Consider the following 18,058-nt stretch of genomic DNA (forward strand, 5'->3'; position numbering starts at 1 on the left):
AATGCTGCCACTTGTGCACTGCTGACACACTGCTCGGCGGCGGAAGGAGACTACGCGATTTTACACTATTCAGGTACTAAAACGCGATGCTACAACTCTCAAATACTATAATACACCCGAAATTTATGAATTAAACAATGCAAGTACGAAAAACACGCAAAGAAATTAAGAATTAAACTATGTAACAAATGAGTGAGCTAGGAGTATATGACTTGCTGCTGCAGCTGCTTATCCAACGGCATCAGGGAGCACACTCCAGTATATTTACTTAACCCTGTTGCAGTAGAATTCGTTTTTTCCCATGTATTTCTTATGGAGCTTTTCTTTTTTTATTTAAAATTAATTAAAATTAGTTCTTATTGTTGTCATTGTTGAGCACATCCAGTATATTTACTTAACCCGTGTTGCAGAAGAATTCGTTTTTTCCCATGTATTTCTTATGGAGTCCCGTCGAGAGTCTTTATGCTGAAGCTGCCGAATTACCATTGACCTACCGGCGCGACGTACTGCTTTGTCGGTATGCCTGCCAGCTGTTGTCAATGCCCGACCACCCCTCTTATCAGTCCTTCTTCGCCGATTCTCTTGACCGTCAGTATGGGCTATATGTGTCTGCCCTGCTGCCCCCTGGAGTCCGCTTTTGTCACCTGCTTCGACAGTTGGGTTTTTTCTCCCTATCACCTTCAGAGAGGGTGAGAGCCCGACACCACCTTGGCTCCAGGCTCCGGTTCATGTTTATCTCCACCTCAGCTCGCTCCCGAAGGAGGGTACTCCGGCTGCAGTGTATTGCTCACGGTTTGTCGAACTTCGTGCGCGACTTGCCAGTCACACCTTTGTTTACACTGATGGCTCCAAAACTGACGATGGTGTCGGCTGTGCCTTTGTCGTCGGGGCCGTCACCTTTAAATACCGGCTCATCGACCAATGTTCCAGCTTTACGGCCGAGCTTTTTGCTCTCCATCAGGCCATTCAGTATGCCCGCCGCCACCGCCATTCATCGTATGTACTCTGCTCTGATTCACTCAGTGCTCTTCAGAGCCTTGGAGCTCCATATCCGGTCCATCCCTTGGTGCAACGGATCCAGCAGTCCCTCCATTCTTTCGCTGAGGGTGGCTCTCCTGTCAGCTTTCTGTGGGTTACCGGCCATGTAGGAGTGCCTGGGAATGAGGCTGCTGATGCTGCAGCCAAGGCTGCAGTCCTCCTGCCTCGGCCAGCCTCCCATTGTGTGCCGTCATCTGACGTTAGTGGGGTTGTTTGTAAGAGGCTTGTGTCCTTGTGGTGGGATACTTGGTCCTCACTTCAAGGAAACAAGCTCCGGGCAGTAAAACCGTTCCAACTGCTTGGACAACCTCCTCCCGAACATCTTGGCGAGAAGAGGTCCTTCTGACCAGGTTGCAGATTTGGGCATTGCCGGTTTAGCCACCACTACCTGCTCGCCGGTGACCCAGCCCCGCAGTGCCCTTATGATCATGCATTAACAGTGCGCCATGTTTTATTGTCGTGTCCCCGTTTTAGTCAATCTCGTGTTGTCCTGTCTCTGCCATCTACTTTACAGGATATTTTAACGGCTGACGTTAGAGCAGCTGCTCGTGTTCTTCATTTCATTACTTTGACTGGATTGTCCAAAGACATCTAACTCTTTCACTTATTTTATCTGCCTCTTTGTAAGAACTTTCTGGTGCCCCCCCCCCCTCCCCTCCCCTCCCTTGAGTTTTACAAGATTCTATGTGCTCTAACAATTGTAACTGGGCGCTAATGACCTCAGTAGTTGAGCGCCCTTAAACCCCAAACAAAAAACAAAAAAAAAAAAAACCCACACACACACACACACACACACACACTCTGAATGAGTGTGGGCAGCACCAGCTGAAATACACCACTTCGGTCTTAGTGAATAAAATTTAGAAAGACCAATGTTAATGTTTGGACTTTCCCATTTAAAATAATAGTACAGTTCTTTTAAGTTGCAAAGGATGTCCCCCCCCCCCCCCCCCCCCCCCCCCCCCCCCCCCCCGATATACACATTCTTCTGAATGCTAACTTTGTCTTTTGCACCTGGTAGCATTTGAGTATATTCGTTGTTTTGGTAGAAATCAGAGACAATCTTTACCATTTCATCAGCAATAACTTTGCTCCTTTTTCGTTTAGGAATTGATAAAATATCAATTTCTGTTTCCAGTTTCCTTGCTTGTGAAACCACATACTCTGACAGTATGTTTTCTTTTGACCAAGAAGGTGGAGCTAAAATTAAAGTTTGAATTTTTTTAGGTACTCTTACACTAGCCACTTTTTCTCTCGTCTCTTAACAATATCATGCCATCAAAATCTTTGGTTTTCTTAATAATTTTATCATCAAATTTTTCTTCTCTATGGTCAGAACCTTCGTAATTGCAATCTAATGTCTGGCACACTTTTCTTTCCAAAACATGCTTAACTTTTTCTAGTTTCTGTTTGTCATATGAGACCTTGCTGTGATTTGGAATGGAGTGAATTTTTAAGGGAGATCACACCAAATCATGTAAAATTTTATTTGCATTCTCACTACTTTGACTTTCTAGTACTGATTTGTGAAATGTCACATCTGAGTCATCTGCATCACTTTCATTTCTATCACTGATGTCAGTTTTCTGTTCACAAATCTTATGGACAAATTGTGCACAGCTTTTGGCCTACTTTTACATAGATTCTCTTAGCACTTAATGTTTTAGACGACAAGAAGCAAACTGACCTCAGATTTTTTAAATGTTTGCGTGTTTGGGAAGGATCACAATAATTCCATTGATGACTTTCATAACTTTTAAGTAATAGTATCCGTTTCCATTGCAATTAACTGAGTGCTAATTCTATTAAAACATACTTTTTACAATTGAAATGATACAGCCACACCACAAACAGATACGAGATATCTCACAGAAAGACAAAGAACAACTGAGGCCAAATAGACTAATTGTTGCATGCCAGTTATTCTCAACAATGAATTTCAGCAATTGTTGCATTATTTTCATGCCTATAAAGGTTTCAAACATGTTAGTGCTGTCTTAAGAACACTTTTTTATCACTGTAGAGGGTGATCGGCTGAATACACAAATCATATATATTATAGTCTTTAAAAAATCACTGAATTAGGCAACTGAAAGGAAATAAATTTTCACTCTTACAGAAAGGTAACTTTACTGCCTAGAATGAGTTATACTTAAATGTGCTACTTTGATACCATTGCATCCGAGACAGTGAGTGGATGGACTTACTTTAAAATGACCCTTTTCCATAACAGCAAAAAATATTTTGATATAAGATGTGTGTGTGTCAATTAGCAGAAGATTCATTAAAATTTTTATTAGAAAACTTACAATCTAGGTGATTATTTAAGACCAAAATCAGGTACCCAGCAAGTTGGAGAAATGTGATGTGAGCATTTTTCCACAAACTTGCAATTTTTCTGAAATATAAAATTTATATACATGAATACTTTTAAAAATTTTTTTTGTAATTTTACTACTTCAATAAGTGGATATCTCTTAACTATATGCCTTATTTAACTTCCGAAAAAATTCCAAATCAAAAGCTTCATAAACACCTGACTTATGTGCATTTATGTAGATAAGTACCATTTTGCATTGACATTCTTGCAGGGCCCTTTTACCAGAATATCACTACATTTAAAATTTGATGTAAAATAAAGTTGTAGTCTGATACCAAAAAGATGTTGCTGAAGTTCCTATACTACAATGTGCAAAGTTTTGTGAAAATCTGAGATAGAGAGTTACAAATCCTTGAATTGTTGCGTGTTTTGACATGAATAACCCTTTCATATCTCTACAAAATATTTCACCCAGGTATTGTATAAGTTGGTGAATTTCAAAAGTGACTCACTGATATTATAGTCAAAGCATACTATGTTTAAAAAAATGAGAAGTGCAAAATTTTACATTTCTGAACATTCAGAGCAAGTTGCCAATCTCTGCACCACGTTGAAATCTTATCAAGATCTGACTGAATATTTATGCAGCTTCTTTCAGGTAGTACATCATTATAGATAAATGCATTTGTCTGCAAAAAGCATGATTTTACTATTAATATTGTCTGCAAGGTCATCAATATACAACATGAATAGCATAGGTCCCAACACATTTCCCTGGGCCAAAACTGAAGTTACTTCTGCATCTGATGATGACTCTTATAACATGCTTTGTCCTCCCTACCAAAAAGTCCTCAATCCACTCACAAATTTCACTTGATACCCCATATGATCATACTTTTGACAAGAAGTGTAGTTGTGGTATTGAGTCAAATGCTTTCCAGAAATTAAAAAAAAAACTGCATCTACCTGGTTGCCATGGCCCAAAACTTTCAGTATGTCACGTGACAAAAGTGCGATTTGGGTTTCACATGATCAATGTTTTTGAAATCCGTGCTTGTTGGCATTGAGGAGGTCATTCTGTTCAAGGTACCTCATTATGTTTGAGCTCAAAATACGTTCTAAGATTCTACAACAAATTGATGTCAAGGACATTGGATGGTTGTTTTGGGGATCACAGGTACTACCCCTTCTTGCAGACAGGTGTGACCTGTGCCTTTTTCCAAGAACCAGACATGGTTTTGTTCAAGGGATCTATCATAGATTATAGTTAGAAGAGGGGCTAACTTAGCTGCAAATTCGGTATAGAACTGACAGGGATTCCACCGTGGCCTGGAGCTTTGTTCAGTTTTAACAGTCTCAGCTGTTTCTCAACACTACTGTCACTAATAATTATCGAGGATTAAATTGGGGCAATTCTCCCAGGTTTTCCTTTGTAAGGGAAAATTTGAAAATGGAGTTAAGAATTTCATCTTTTGCTTTGCTATCCTCAGGCACTTTGGTGCCACTAACAGCCTTTACACATGACTGGAATTTCTTTGGGTTATACGAAAAATTGCTTGACAGTATTCTGCTACGGTAGTCATTGATGGCATCATGCATTGCTCTCTTGACAGCCAAATGCATTTCATTCAGCATCTCTCTGGAAGCAGCACTATGCTTTGTTTTACACCTGTTATGTGTTAACTTCTGTTTCTTTAGAAATTTCTTTACAGTGGCTACACCTGTTATGTGTTAACTTCTGTTTCTTTAGAAATTTCTTTACAGTGGCTGTATACCATGAAGGTTCCCTCCCATGATGAACTGTTCTGTTGGATACATATCTATCCACTGCATGGTCAACTATTCATTTAAACTTGAGCCAAAGTTCCTCTACATCTGACCTGTGCTGAAAGTTTCAAGTTCCCCATTAGGGTAGGGCATTATTGATCTTTTGTCTAGTTTGCTGAGCTTATAAATCTTTCTACTTGTCTTAGTTGGTCTTTCTACTTTAGTATTCATAGTTGTTACCAGTTTTGTTGTGGACATTTTCAAAGAGGTCAGTTCTGTTTGTTGCCATTAGATCTAATATATTTCCATGATGAATGAAGTTCCTTGCCATCTATTCTAGGTAGTTTTCAGAGAAGGCATTTAGTAAAGTTTCACAGGATGTTTTTCACACCCTCCAATAACAAAACTGTAATTTTTCCAATTAATTGTTGGACAATTAAAGTCTCCACTGATGATGACAGTATGATTGGGGAACTTATGTACAAGTGAACTGAGGTTTTCAATAAGGTTTTTGGTTACATGGGCAGTTGAGTCTGATGGGTGATAGAAGGATGCAATTATCATTTTATGCCCACCCCTGATAGTGAGTCTTGCCCAAATGATCTCACATGCAGCTTCAGCTTGTCTCGGTGAATTTGAGTTCCTTGCCTTCTGCGACAAATACATCACCTCCATTTTCCTATTCTTTCAACAAACACTTAAATTTTCCCCAAAAATCACACTGCTATAAATTTCAGGTTTCAACCAGCTTTATGTGAGCTTCACTGATTTTCATGAGTCAAACTCTGACAATTTGTTGCAAATGCTTCAGCAGTTTACCATGAGGATTTTAATACTCTCACCTGTGGGAGGCATTTCTTTCGATCTTTCACTGTTGCTCTGGGTGTCCTACAGCTATTGTTATCTGGATTGGATGGAGAGTCGCCTAATCTAAAAAACCCTTTTGTGCAACCCCCCCCCCCCCCCCCCAGTCAGCTACCTGAGTAGCAGCTTCTGATGTGTAGTGCACATCTGACCAGTATTTGCATGCTGGCCCCAAGATTGGAAGAAAAATATATTTAGTTATTCCTTCAACAGCATTTCTGGGTAGGAGCCACAGTCATATGATGTGTTTTGGTTATTTTTCTTGCAGTCACATCAGACTTCAAATTAGTGAAGTGATTGATATAGCTTCTCCAACTCAGAACCAAATGTCACCTCACAACCTAACCTAAACCTCAAGCTGTGTTACAGATCTGCATGTCACCACATCTAAGATTTCATATGTAGATTCTTTGGCTTTATCAACTTGCAACCAAAGTGTCAGCTTCCAACCAAACTTACTTGCAGATCATTGTGTCACTGCAAGTAACATCTCGAAACAAACAAAGATGAAATACTCTGTTGTGTGCATATGGTACCACACACCACATCATCATTTTATGGGATGCAGCCAACATCTGGTGTTGGTAGGTTCAGTTGACCACAAATTTCTGCTATCTTAATTATCAGATCATAGTGCTCCATCTCAGAGGATCGGTAGCAACTGTTTAGGTTTGATAGTTCACTTTCGAATTCAGTGGAAATGTGTATAAATTACAGTTGTGTAAATTCTGTACTTTGGTTTTTACTAAGTTAAAGATGACTGACTGCAGTTATTTTGGTAATCTTAATTAATCACAGTCACAGTGTTCAGCATGCATAACTGTTAAAAGTTTACTTCCTTCAGTGCTGATAATCAGATGTAAGCATTCATTTCTGGCATTAGTCCCCAGTTAAGTGGGAACAAACACATTTTTATTTAAAAGATATGTTGACAATAGACAATTCAGTTAGTAATGGGATACATAGTTCACAGACTTCAGGGACAGTAGACAACATTTCAACTGTAGCTCCAAATTATTTTAAGAGTAAGGCAGTAGCCTTTATCACTCCAGGCTTTTGAAAAATCGTATGAGCATAAGTGGAATGGTAACTGTATGTGTGTGAAAAACACTTGTTCACTGTGTAAAAAGAATGTTAATCAGAGAAAAATAAATGCTGTTACATACAAGACATTATAGTATGTAGAAGTATCAGTTTCATCTTAAATGAAAGCTGCAGCTTTTTTATGGAGTTCAGATTGTAATGTTAGAATTTTATACGCTTAGTAAATTCAGCTTTGGTTGTAAAAATGACATACAAAGAAATGATGAAAATTTCTTACATCTTTTTGTACGGCCAAGATGACCTTTCCCAAACTTGTAATAGAAACACTTGCTTTTAGCTACAAAAGAGACATGCAGTATATAGAAATTTTAGGCACTCTACATGTGCAGATGTGTTCTTACCTGCATTTTCGAGTGACCTTTATGAGCAACCATTTTGTTTATAACTGGCTGTCATTTTTTGAGGAAAATAGGTTATGTAAGAGTTCAAGTAACAGCAAAATCTTTCAGAAAAAAATTTTCTAAACATAATCTCTTTCAGCTGAAACTGACAGGATCATTCATACTTGCAAGATATCTGCAGTAATTGATGTAGGGCGAACATCACACGTGTCCATTTGTTACCCATTCCTACCACACACCTGCCATCAGCAAAATTTATATTCAGGTGTAGCATACATCACAAGTTACATGTCTGTGCCTACTCCTAGACAGAGAGAAATTAAGCAATGCCTCTACAAACACTGGCTTATCACAGGTTACATTGAGAAGTAAAGATGAAGAAAGAAAAAGTAGTTTGACCCATTGTGGTCAAGCTACACTTGGTGTGTGTGGCAAATTTGATTAAGTTGAAAGTACAGATCTTGCCAACATGGAATTGTGCTTGAGTTAACATTTAGGTCAGTCTGAAAAAACCTAGAAGCCCCCTCTAGTGGCATCTCAACCATCAATCTAGATGGATAATAGTAAATAGAGATGGCAGTAGCACATGGTTAAGTTATCTACGAAGTCAGTTCTATGTGCGTTGCACTCACTAACTTCTTTTATTTTCTCGATCTGTAGATGGGACCACTAGCATCATACATTACAGCCAATCAGATTCTAACTTCCAGTATAATCTTCTGGGACAGTGCAGTGAAGGTCAAAGAAGTATTTATTCTACTGAAGTGTGCTGTAAGAATATTGTCTATAGCTGATAACTGAACAGGCATCTTCAGGCAGATGTATATTTACACAATACATATATAGACCAACTCCCTAATGAAATTTATGGTGAATAACAAGAGTGAATTTAGAATGAACTGTATCATTTACAGCTTCAGTACTAGAAATAAAAAATTCCATGCAGACTATTCATCACCCTAAGGTTCAGAATTGAGTTTTATATTCCAATGCAAAAGACTGTAGAAGGTCATCAGCAGTTAAAAACCATGAAACTGAAAATCCTCAGATATTGAAAACAAAGAAGTATTAGTTACTCCTTGTAAAATTTACTTTGATTTTTGGAATCAAGTATGTAAATCTCTCTTTAACTTCAGTGTTTAACATAAACATGTCTCAGCCTGTCTAGTATGTATTTAGTTGATATGGTTCTGTGTGTAAACTTGTTGGAAGTAGGCCTGTTACATAAAAAAAAAAGCAGTAGGTGAGTAGATAAGAGGAGATACAGTCTCCCTCCCCCCCCCCCCCCCCACACACACACAAACACATTTTATTATACTAAAATAAAGTAACTGTTTTCCCCCTCGCGTAAAAGTGATCCAGAATTAAGTACCATAGTGAAGCAGTCTGTAGTTGCTGCTTCTGCCTGTTAAAGCAAACCTTGATGCATTCCGCATCTCTGAATCCTGCCCGTTATTTTTGTCTTTGTGTGTTCTGAATGTGTTGCAGATTGCTATCTTTAGATTGGCTATGAGGGCATTCTCCAGCTCTTTCTTTCTCTGTGTTGCCCAGTCCTTACACACACACACACACACACACACACACACACACACACACACACACACAAAATTCTGTGGGAAAAGGTCAAGATCTACACTGTAGTTGCCACTTCTTGATCTGGATAAACATGCCAGATGGAGCGCACACAACTTCATACATTGTGCCAATAAATCTTCAGATGTGTAGAGGAGACAATGAGGAGAATTTGATGTTGTGATGCAGGGTGCTTCACTAATGCTGTAATGAGAAGTGGGATTCATCCACTCTAGCAAAGGAGACATTGCTCAGTTTATTGGACCTCCCATCCAGTAACCATCTTTCTGCTTCAACTGAGTTACTCTAAGGCTCAAGACTGGTGACATTGCTATATTCATTACTGACTTGTGTCATGAGCCATAGAGGTTCATGTATTTCTATTCTTTTTGTTACTGCTGACTGTTACTTTGGTTTCTGCACCTGGAACCATTTCAGAATGACCTGAAGGTCGAAATTTCTCTAGTGGATATTGTAGCAAATGTACAACACTGGAAAGTAAGAGGTCATTTACAAAATTGTATGAGAATGTGAGCCCACAACAAAGACAATAGTGTGTGTCAGCATAAAGCTATCATCTCGTAATTCTCTTTCTGGTGCATTCCTCATGTGGGAAGAGAGGCTTTTTTGTGATGATTAGTCCTTGTATTGTACTTAGAATAGTTCCCTTTTGTTGGGTATTGTGTGTTAACCCTTAAACACATGATTTTTTTTAATTTCAAGCTGTAAAAATTACCACGTTTAGTTTATAGTGCCTACATTACGAAAAAATATTGAAAAATTTTTTGTAATTGAATTAACAAAGCATTAGTGTTTTAAATCGCTACAAACACAAAAACAGACGTAATTTCAAATCTATCATAAAGACACTTGAATTAACTGTCTACACCATATCTACTTAAGTTTTCAGAATAAAAAAGTAATTTTCAAACCCACAAATAAGTACACAAACACCAAAAAAAAGTCTCTACTGTCAGCCAAAACACACGCGCCGCAATACATCCACACAGCTGATTGTCGAGCTGGTTCAGTTCGTCCTGCCATTTAAAATCACTATGAAGAACCACTAGCAGCTTAGCAGCTGCAGTGGAGTGTATACACTAAACAACATAATGAATTTGTTACAAAATGTTGCTCAGTATAGGATACATTGAAGAAATAAAGTCTGTAGCTGATCAGCTACATTATGCATTAAAGGGGTTAACAGAAACGTCCGATTCCATCTGTCTGCTTTGACGTCACCAATATGGCAGAAACGACCATTCACAACTACTCCCATATTGCGACTGACTTCATTTCATAAACATGACAACAAACACAAAAATAGATCAAAAAACCATCAAACACATATACCTCCAAAAATATAATGAAACCAGTGGGACAAGTGGGGGAAATTGGGAGCTTTTGGGTGGGAACAAACTAAAAATAAACACACACCACTAAACCAAACGACAGAAACGATAAAGTAAAACAACCACGACCTTCCCAAAATAACTAAAAACAATATCATCCTTCCATACCACACTATAAATCTCATAACTTTCACCACCATCACACTTAATACTAAAAAAGTGGAATCGAACACTTCCCTGGACCTATCATCCTTAGGACATCTCCACATATAGCCATCCCTGGTCCGAGACGCCAGAACTTCAGTAAGCCTCATTTCTTCACGACAAACTGAACACTTCACGACTTCATCCAAAAATCTGAATAGTTGAAGAAATTTTATAAGAGACAATGCACTGTCCCCCACATTGCCAACAACCGAAAACTGTTGACCTTGTCAGTCATATCCATACCTACCAAAGACATAAACAAAGCAATTTTCCAAAATTCACAGATGATTAACAGAAAAAACTACAATAACATCAACATAACAAAACCAAAATCGTTAACTCACTGAATAATATTCCGATGAAAGCACAGTCACTGCCAATACCAGGCACGTGCAATGCTACCATGCAAATGAACCCCATACGCCACATAACATGCTACCCATAAAGACACCACCAGAGAGAACCACTGACTGCAATAATACGCCACCTATAAACATGCCACACACGCAAGCTAAACCAAAAACATCACCTAACACACAACACATAAACACACCACCAGAGAGCACCACCGATCACATCAAAACGACACCTACAAACACACCACTCTCACAAACTAAATTCTGCGCTCTCGAGACGTCACACACCACAACAGCCTTACGTCGTGGGTCAAAGCCGACAGGTGGAATCAGACGCTTCCGTTGATCCCATTAAAGGGTTAACTTCTAAAATTGGATCGGTGCCATCTTTTTTTTTTTTTTCTCAAATTTCCATGAAGCCACATTACTATGTTTAAGATATATTGTAATTGCTCAAAAAATTTTTTCAGTGTGCCTCATTGATAGTACATTTGTGTGTGGACTACACAATGATAATTGTGTTTTCATACTCCTCATTAATAGCAAGTATTACAGTTTAGTGTGCGATCCACTCAATGAAAATTGTGTTCAACCACCTACCCAAGTTTATTCCAAAATGAGAAAAAACACATTCTGAATGAGAAAAAGTATTTGAGGGTAGATCATCACCTATACTAGTATATGAAGACAAGTCGTTGTTGTTTAACATTGTTACCAAAAATCTTGGAAAGTACTTAACTAATTTACTTCCAATTTTTACATGCCTTTGGATGGACTTATGCTATATATTTTTAATGTATATAATTGTATATGCAGGTTGTATATTTTAATATATATTGTATATATAATATACAAAGTGGAAACATTGGCAAAAATCACAAAAAATTCTTGACTGATTTACTTCAAATTTTTAAATGATACTAAAAAAATATAACTTATGTTTGATGAATATTTGTTAAACAACAGTATACAGGTTTTATGTTAAAACTGACTGCAAGAAAGAAAATGCTGTGCTGTGAACAGTGCAATTTCATTTTCTTTCTCGCATTCAGTTTTAACTAAGATACCAGGGCATTTAAACCATTAAACAAAAGTCTTGCTCCCATATGTATTCGTCCTCCTTACATATAATGTCAAGCAAAAATTGTATTCACAGCTGTGTACTGTTTCATTTTCTTCATCATAGCCATTTTTACCAGAAAGCATTAAACTTGTCTTATTGCTTATCACCCTATGGTTAGAATACTATAACAGAATCTGTATTATGCAAAACTTTGTAACACTACCTGTTTGCAGCAGCAAGACAGATCTCATACACCATGTATGCTAATGATCCCAAATGATTTACTCATTTATTTTAAGCGACTTCCATTCCCAATCAAGTTTTTGTTGGTCATAGCAGTACACAAGGCTCAAGGCCAGTGAGAGGGGGAAAGAGGAGTTGAACCGAGGGAGGGGGGGGGGAGGCAATGGACATAGACAGGGGAAGGAGAAGATGGACAGAGAGAGGAGTAAGTGGACAGAGGTAGGAAGAGGAGGAGGGGGGGGTGGGGGGGGGGGGGGGAGGTCAGGACTTAACATTCAATTCCCATACATATTTAGCAGTTGCAAAGCATTGTCAGGTACACTAGTGAAGTAGAAAGTGACCAGTGTTTGTCATCCATAGTATCAGAAGTCCATCAATCTATAAAATTTTTCCAATAACTTGCCTTAAAAACATTGATTGTAATTTTATTATTTTATTTTACAGTGTCTGTGTTTACAAATTTTTATTATACAATGTTCCTTCAGTGATACGAGCGTGTCTGAAGGAACAGACACTGATGACGATCCACAGCTGCTCATTAAATATTATGAAATTTTATTTGGAAATTAAGATTTCAAAGTGACTTATGCTTTACTATTTATTGATGACACGTGAAAACCTTTGCTGGTCCGACACAAACTTTCATGTGTCCCCAATAAATAATACAGCTGAAGTCACTTTGCATTCACACTCTGTGAATAAAATTTAGATTATTTAACATTGTTTATAAAACTATGGCAATAACACTTCTGTAAGCTGATTTTGGGTACACAGTTTGTTCTTTGTATTTAATTTAGAAACTAGCCCATAAAGACCCCCACTTTCACAGACAACCAGAGGATGCAAAAATATTTTAATCCAAGTGTGATCTGTCAGTCTCTCTGTTCTTCAAAACTGATTTCTAGTCAGTTGGTGCAAAATTTCATGAGTGAAGGTGCTTGTCCATCATGTCATTGTTCTTCAGCTGCCATAATCTATTATTTTTGTTCGAACTTGGGATCCTAAGATTTATTGTGAAGAATGCTAATAACAAGACTGTAATAACACAGTATGTAATTGTAATGTGAAAAATTGAGTTTACAGCTATGGAATCTCATTTGGCATGATCTGAAAAATTTGAAGAGAGAGTTGTTATTTTCAGAAATGTTGTGCTTGTTGAGTGAAATTAGATATCTGAGGTTATTATGACACGGAGTCTTGAGTGCATTTCCATTTTATAGTACGTTGTTATGTACAGGCATCGAAATTGTTCCTATCATAACAGTAACATAGCATAACAATAGCTGCTGAGGGAAACAGTTTAGTTTCATAATTGCAGTTTAATTATGTATTAAGTTTTATATTTTCCTATAGCTCACAGGTGATGATAAAAAAATGAAGACTGAGAAAATTTGTGGGACTGTCAATGCAATAAAGCGTCTTTATGGAAATGCAGTACAATCATATTCAGATACCGTACCAATAGCTTTTGTGGATTCTGATGGTGAAATATCAGTTGAAGTGTATGTGGCTAATGAGCCTCTATCTTCATACTCTGAGGAGCTTACATTTTCACTGGCATTCACACGTTCTGTTCGTAAGTTTTTTACCTTTCTTTCTCCTTTTTTTGCTTGCTTTATTACTAAAAACCTTGTCACAGACTAAAGATTTTGATGCTGGTTATATAGATACTAATTGTTTTTAAGTGAAATGTTCCTTGAATGAGAAATGCATGTTGTTGAACAGTTAACTTTTAAATTTTTATTGTTTTGGAGATTTGCAAAATCCAGTTGTCTAAGTGGTGAGGCTAATTTATTATTTTAATCCTTGTTATGTGATAAGGTTGAAAATAAATTTAAACTGTTATTTGCAGTTACTTTAACTATCACTGCAGGGATATTTTATGATACATTGTGAAATTGTGCTTTAAATAATGCCTGATTTGGACATTATTATTATTATTATTATTATTATTATTATTATTGTTATTGTTATTGTTATTGTTGTTGTTGTTACTGGTCTGAGAACATTTGTACATAGTAACTGCTTGAAAAGTTCTCATGCATTGTGTTGGACGCTATCAGAGAAACTGTACAATATTTCAACAAAGCAACTGCTCGTCATGTTCAAGTGAGAATGTGGGTAGCTGTGGTGATGAGACACTATACATGCTAGCTTGCTAGAAATGTGTGGGTGCCAGAAGTGTGTGTGGAAGGGGGGGTGGGGGTGGCTATTAAATCATTGCAGTAGATTTGACTTGCAGGGCTCCTGCTGGACCATGTCTCTGTTCATTAAATCATTTGTTACACATATTTTGACTCATTCTGTATCTGATATCCCAGTATATCAGATACACTTACGTTTTGGCCACTCACTATGTTTAATCCATATTGGTAGAAACACGTGGTGGATCTTCCGTTTGGAATATCCATTCTGAACAAGTACAGAGGGAAGATGGCTATGATCTGTTGATAAGCTCTCAGGATGTGATATATCCTTTATGAATGAGTGTATGTAATACATTGCTGTGTTGAGACGGCTAGTATCTCATAAGTACTGGTCAGTATGTGTTGGTTGTGAAGCACATTGTACCCCAAGGTCCCATTATCTGTTATATGAACCATTGTGTTACAAGAGAAAGTTCTCCATTTTTTTCCACTTCCATAGTGAAACAAAGGATAGAATGAGAAAAATTCGTATTATCTACATACCTCCAAAAAAAAAACAAATTTCACTTTAGAATGTCTGATTGAAATGATTTCTCCTCAGTGACATTAGTGTAAACATTAGTTACTGTGGAAGACATTGATTCATTGCAACACCTTCTGTTTGTTCAAAATATTGATCCCTGTGTAAAAAATTGGTCAAAGTGAGCACATGTTTGAATAACATATTCGTATGAGTTGCAAAGCACAGCATCCAATTATGGCAGTCATCTGGACAGAAAGACAACAGTAGTACTAAGTCTCACACCTGTTGATTTGAGGCTGAAATTCTTAGGTTGATCTATACAGTCATCTGATTTGCAAATTTGGTATTCACATTTCCCTTAAAATAGGGCTCAAAACAGAAGCTAAATGAATCATTAGATAGTATGTCAGGGCTCCAATATTGCTAACAATTGGACAAAGCAGAACCCATTTTATGTATCGCAGTGAAACAAGTGCTTGTACTGTTAGGCACGTATAACAACATAGCTAGGAAACTGAAAATGAAATGCTGTGTGGCTAGGACCTCCCATTGGGAGGTGCAAGTCTTTTTAGTTGATGCCACTTCAGCAACTTGCATGATGATGGGGATGATATGATGATGAAGACAACATAACACCCAGTCCTTGAGCGGAGAAAATACCCAACCCAGCTGGGAATCGAACCCGGGCCCCCTTGCACGCCATTCTACCGCGCTGAACACTCAGCTATTGAGGCGGACAGCTAGGAAACTGGTCTGATATGAAGAGGGTGGATTTCTTCCATTGTGTTGCATCTGTAGCACCCTTCTGAAGACGCCACTGTATTGAAGACAGCTGTGCTGACTCAAGTGTCATATTAGAATAGGTTGGACAGGAAAATTGGTTGTTGCTCTCCAAGACAGGACATAGCACTAACAATAGGGTGACCAAGATCCTCCTGTCTTCCTCAGCTGGGTTTCCAACACCGTACTTTGCATATTTGTGTGGTAGGGAGCTCAGGAACTCAGCATCCCCTATGATGATGTAAAATCCTCTTCCCCTTCTCTTGGCATATGTGCTTTGCTAGCTAGCTAAAGAACAAGTGTATTGTGTACTTGGGCAACCTACAGAACCTTTCAAGCCGTTATTACCAACTGTTGCAAAAAAAACTTTAATACAGTGCACAGTGAGTACTGACTCAGCATATTGAAAAGTCGAAACAGCCTTAGGTGAAATTAAAAGCAAGGGTGGTGACATAGAGTGCAATGGAAATTCCACTGTTAAACCCAGTGATATCACACTCTTGGTCTAGGGGTAGCATCTTTGAATTATAATCAAAATGTCTTCGTTCCCAGGTTCAAATCCCACCGCTGCTTAAATTTTGATTAATAATCAGCATTGGCGGCCGAAGACTTCCGGCATAAGAAGTCACCTTCATTCTGCCAACGGCCTTGTCAAAAAAGGCGGAGGAGTGGACAGAGGTTCAGGGCACACTCTAGTCCTAGGGGTGGGAAACTGCCCCTAAAGGCAGAAGAATCAGCAAAGATCAATGGCATGAGGATGCAGAAAGCAATGGAAACCACTGCATTAGAAACACGTAATGTGTATCCACAGGACATGTGACCTATAATTGAAGAATGTCATTATGATCTCTCCGTTGGTAAAAGATTCCCAAATAGTCCCTCATTCAGGTCTCCGGAAGGAGACTGCCAAGGTGGAGGTTATGAGAAAAAAAATTGAATAATCAACGAAACGGTAATGCTCTACAAGTTGGGGCGTGGCATGTCAGAAGCTTGAACGTGGCAGGGAAACTAGAAAATCTGAAAAGGGAAATGCAAAGGCACAATCTAGATATAGTAGCGATCAGTGAAGTGAAGTGGAAAGAAGACAAGGATTTCTGGTCAGATGAGTATAGGGTAATATCAACAGCAGCAAAAAATGGTATGACGGGAGTAGGATTCGTTATGAATAGGAAGATAGGGCAGAGAGTGTGTTACTGTGAACAGTTCAGTGGCAGAATCGACAGCATACCAACACCGACAATGATAGTTCAGGTATAGATGCCGATGTCACAATCTGAAGATGAAGAGTTAAAGGGGGATGAAAATATAATAGTAGTGGGGGACTGGAATGCAGTTGTAGGGGAAAGAGTTGAAGAAAAGGTTACAGGAGAATATGGAATTGGAACAAGGAATGAGAGAGGAGAAAGACTAATTGAGTTTTGTAACAAGTTTCAGCTAGTAATAGCGAATATTCTGTTCAAGAATCACAAGAAGAGGAGGTATACTTGGAAAAGGTCGGGTGACACGGGAAGATTTCAGTTAGATTACGTCATGGTCAGACAGACATTCCAAAATTTGATACTGGATTGTAAGGCATACCCAGAGGCAGATATAGCATTCAGATCACAATATAATAGTGATGAATAGAAGGCTGAAGTTTAAGAGATTAGTCAGGAAGAATCAATACACAAAGGAGGAGGATTCGTAAGTACTAAGGAATGAAGAGATACATAGCTCAGTAGGCAGTACATTTGAAGTGGTATGGATCTCTCTAAAAAGATCATCACAGAAGTTGGAAAGGAAAACATATTTACAATGAAGGTAACAGGGAAGAATCCAGATAACACAAGAAATACTTCAATTGATTGAAGAAAGGAGGAACTACAAAAATGTTCCGGGAAACTCAGGAAGAGAGAAATACAAGACACTGAGGAATGAAATAGATAGGAAGTGCAGGGAAGCCTAGACAAAATGTGCTGCAGGAAAATGTGAAGACATCAAAAAAGAAATGATTGTCCATACAAGAAAGTCAAAACAGCCTTCAGTGACATTAAAAGCGAAGGTGACAACAATAAGAGTGTAGCGGGAAGTCCATTTAAATGTGTAGGAGAGAGCAGACAGGTGGAAAGAATACATTGAAAGCCTCTATGAGGGGGAAGATTTGTCTGACGTGACAGAAGTAGAAACAGGAGTCTATTTAAAAGAGATAGGGGATCCATAATTAGAATCAGAATTTAAAACACCTTTGGAGGACTTACGGTCAAGAAAGGCAGAAAAGATAGATAACATTCAATCAGAATTTCTAAAATCATTGCGGGAAGTGGCAACAAAACGACTGTTCACATTTCTGTGTCGAACGTTTGAGTCTGGCGACATACCATCTGACTTTCGGAAAAGCATCA

General features: G+C 38.3%; 1 protein-coding gene across 1 annotated transcript in view; it reads left to right on the forward strand.

The window, feature by feature from the left end:
- Positions 1-18,058, forward strand: part of LOC126176188 (uncharacterized) — a 48,490-nt gene that overhangs the window by 20,177 nt on the left and 10,255 nt on the right. The window contains exon 3 of the mRNA XM_049923333.1: positions 13,581-13,803. Coding sequence (XP_049779290.1) covers positions 13,581-13,803 — 223 coding nt within the window. The remainder of the gene's footprint in view (positions 1-13,580; positions 13,804-18,058) is intronic.

Source organism: Schistocerca cancellata, chromosome 1, assembly GCF_023864275.1.
Source record: "Schistocerca cancellata isolate TAMUIC-IGC-003103 chromosome 1, iqSchCanc2.1, whole genome shotgun sequence".
Classification (NCBI taxonomy): domain Eukaryota; kingdom Metazoa; phylum Arthropoda; class Insecta; order Orthoptera; family Acrididae; genus Schistocerca; species Schistocerca cancellata.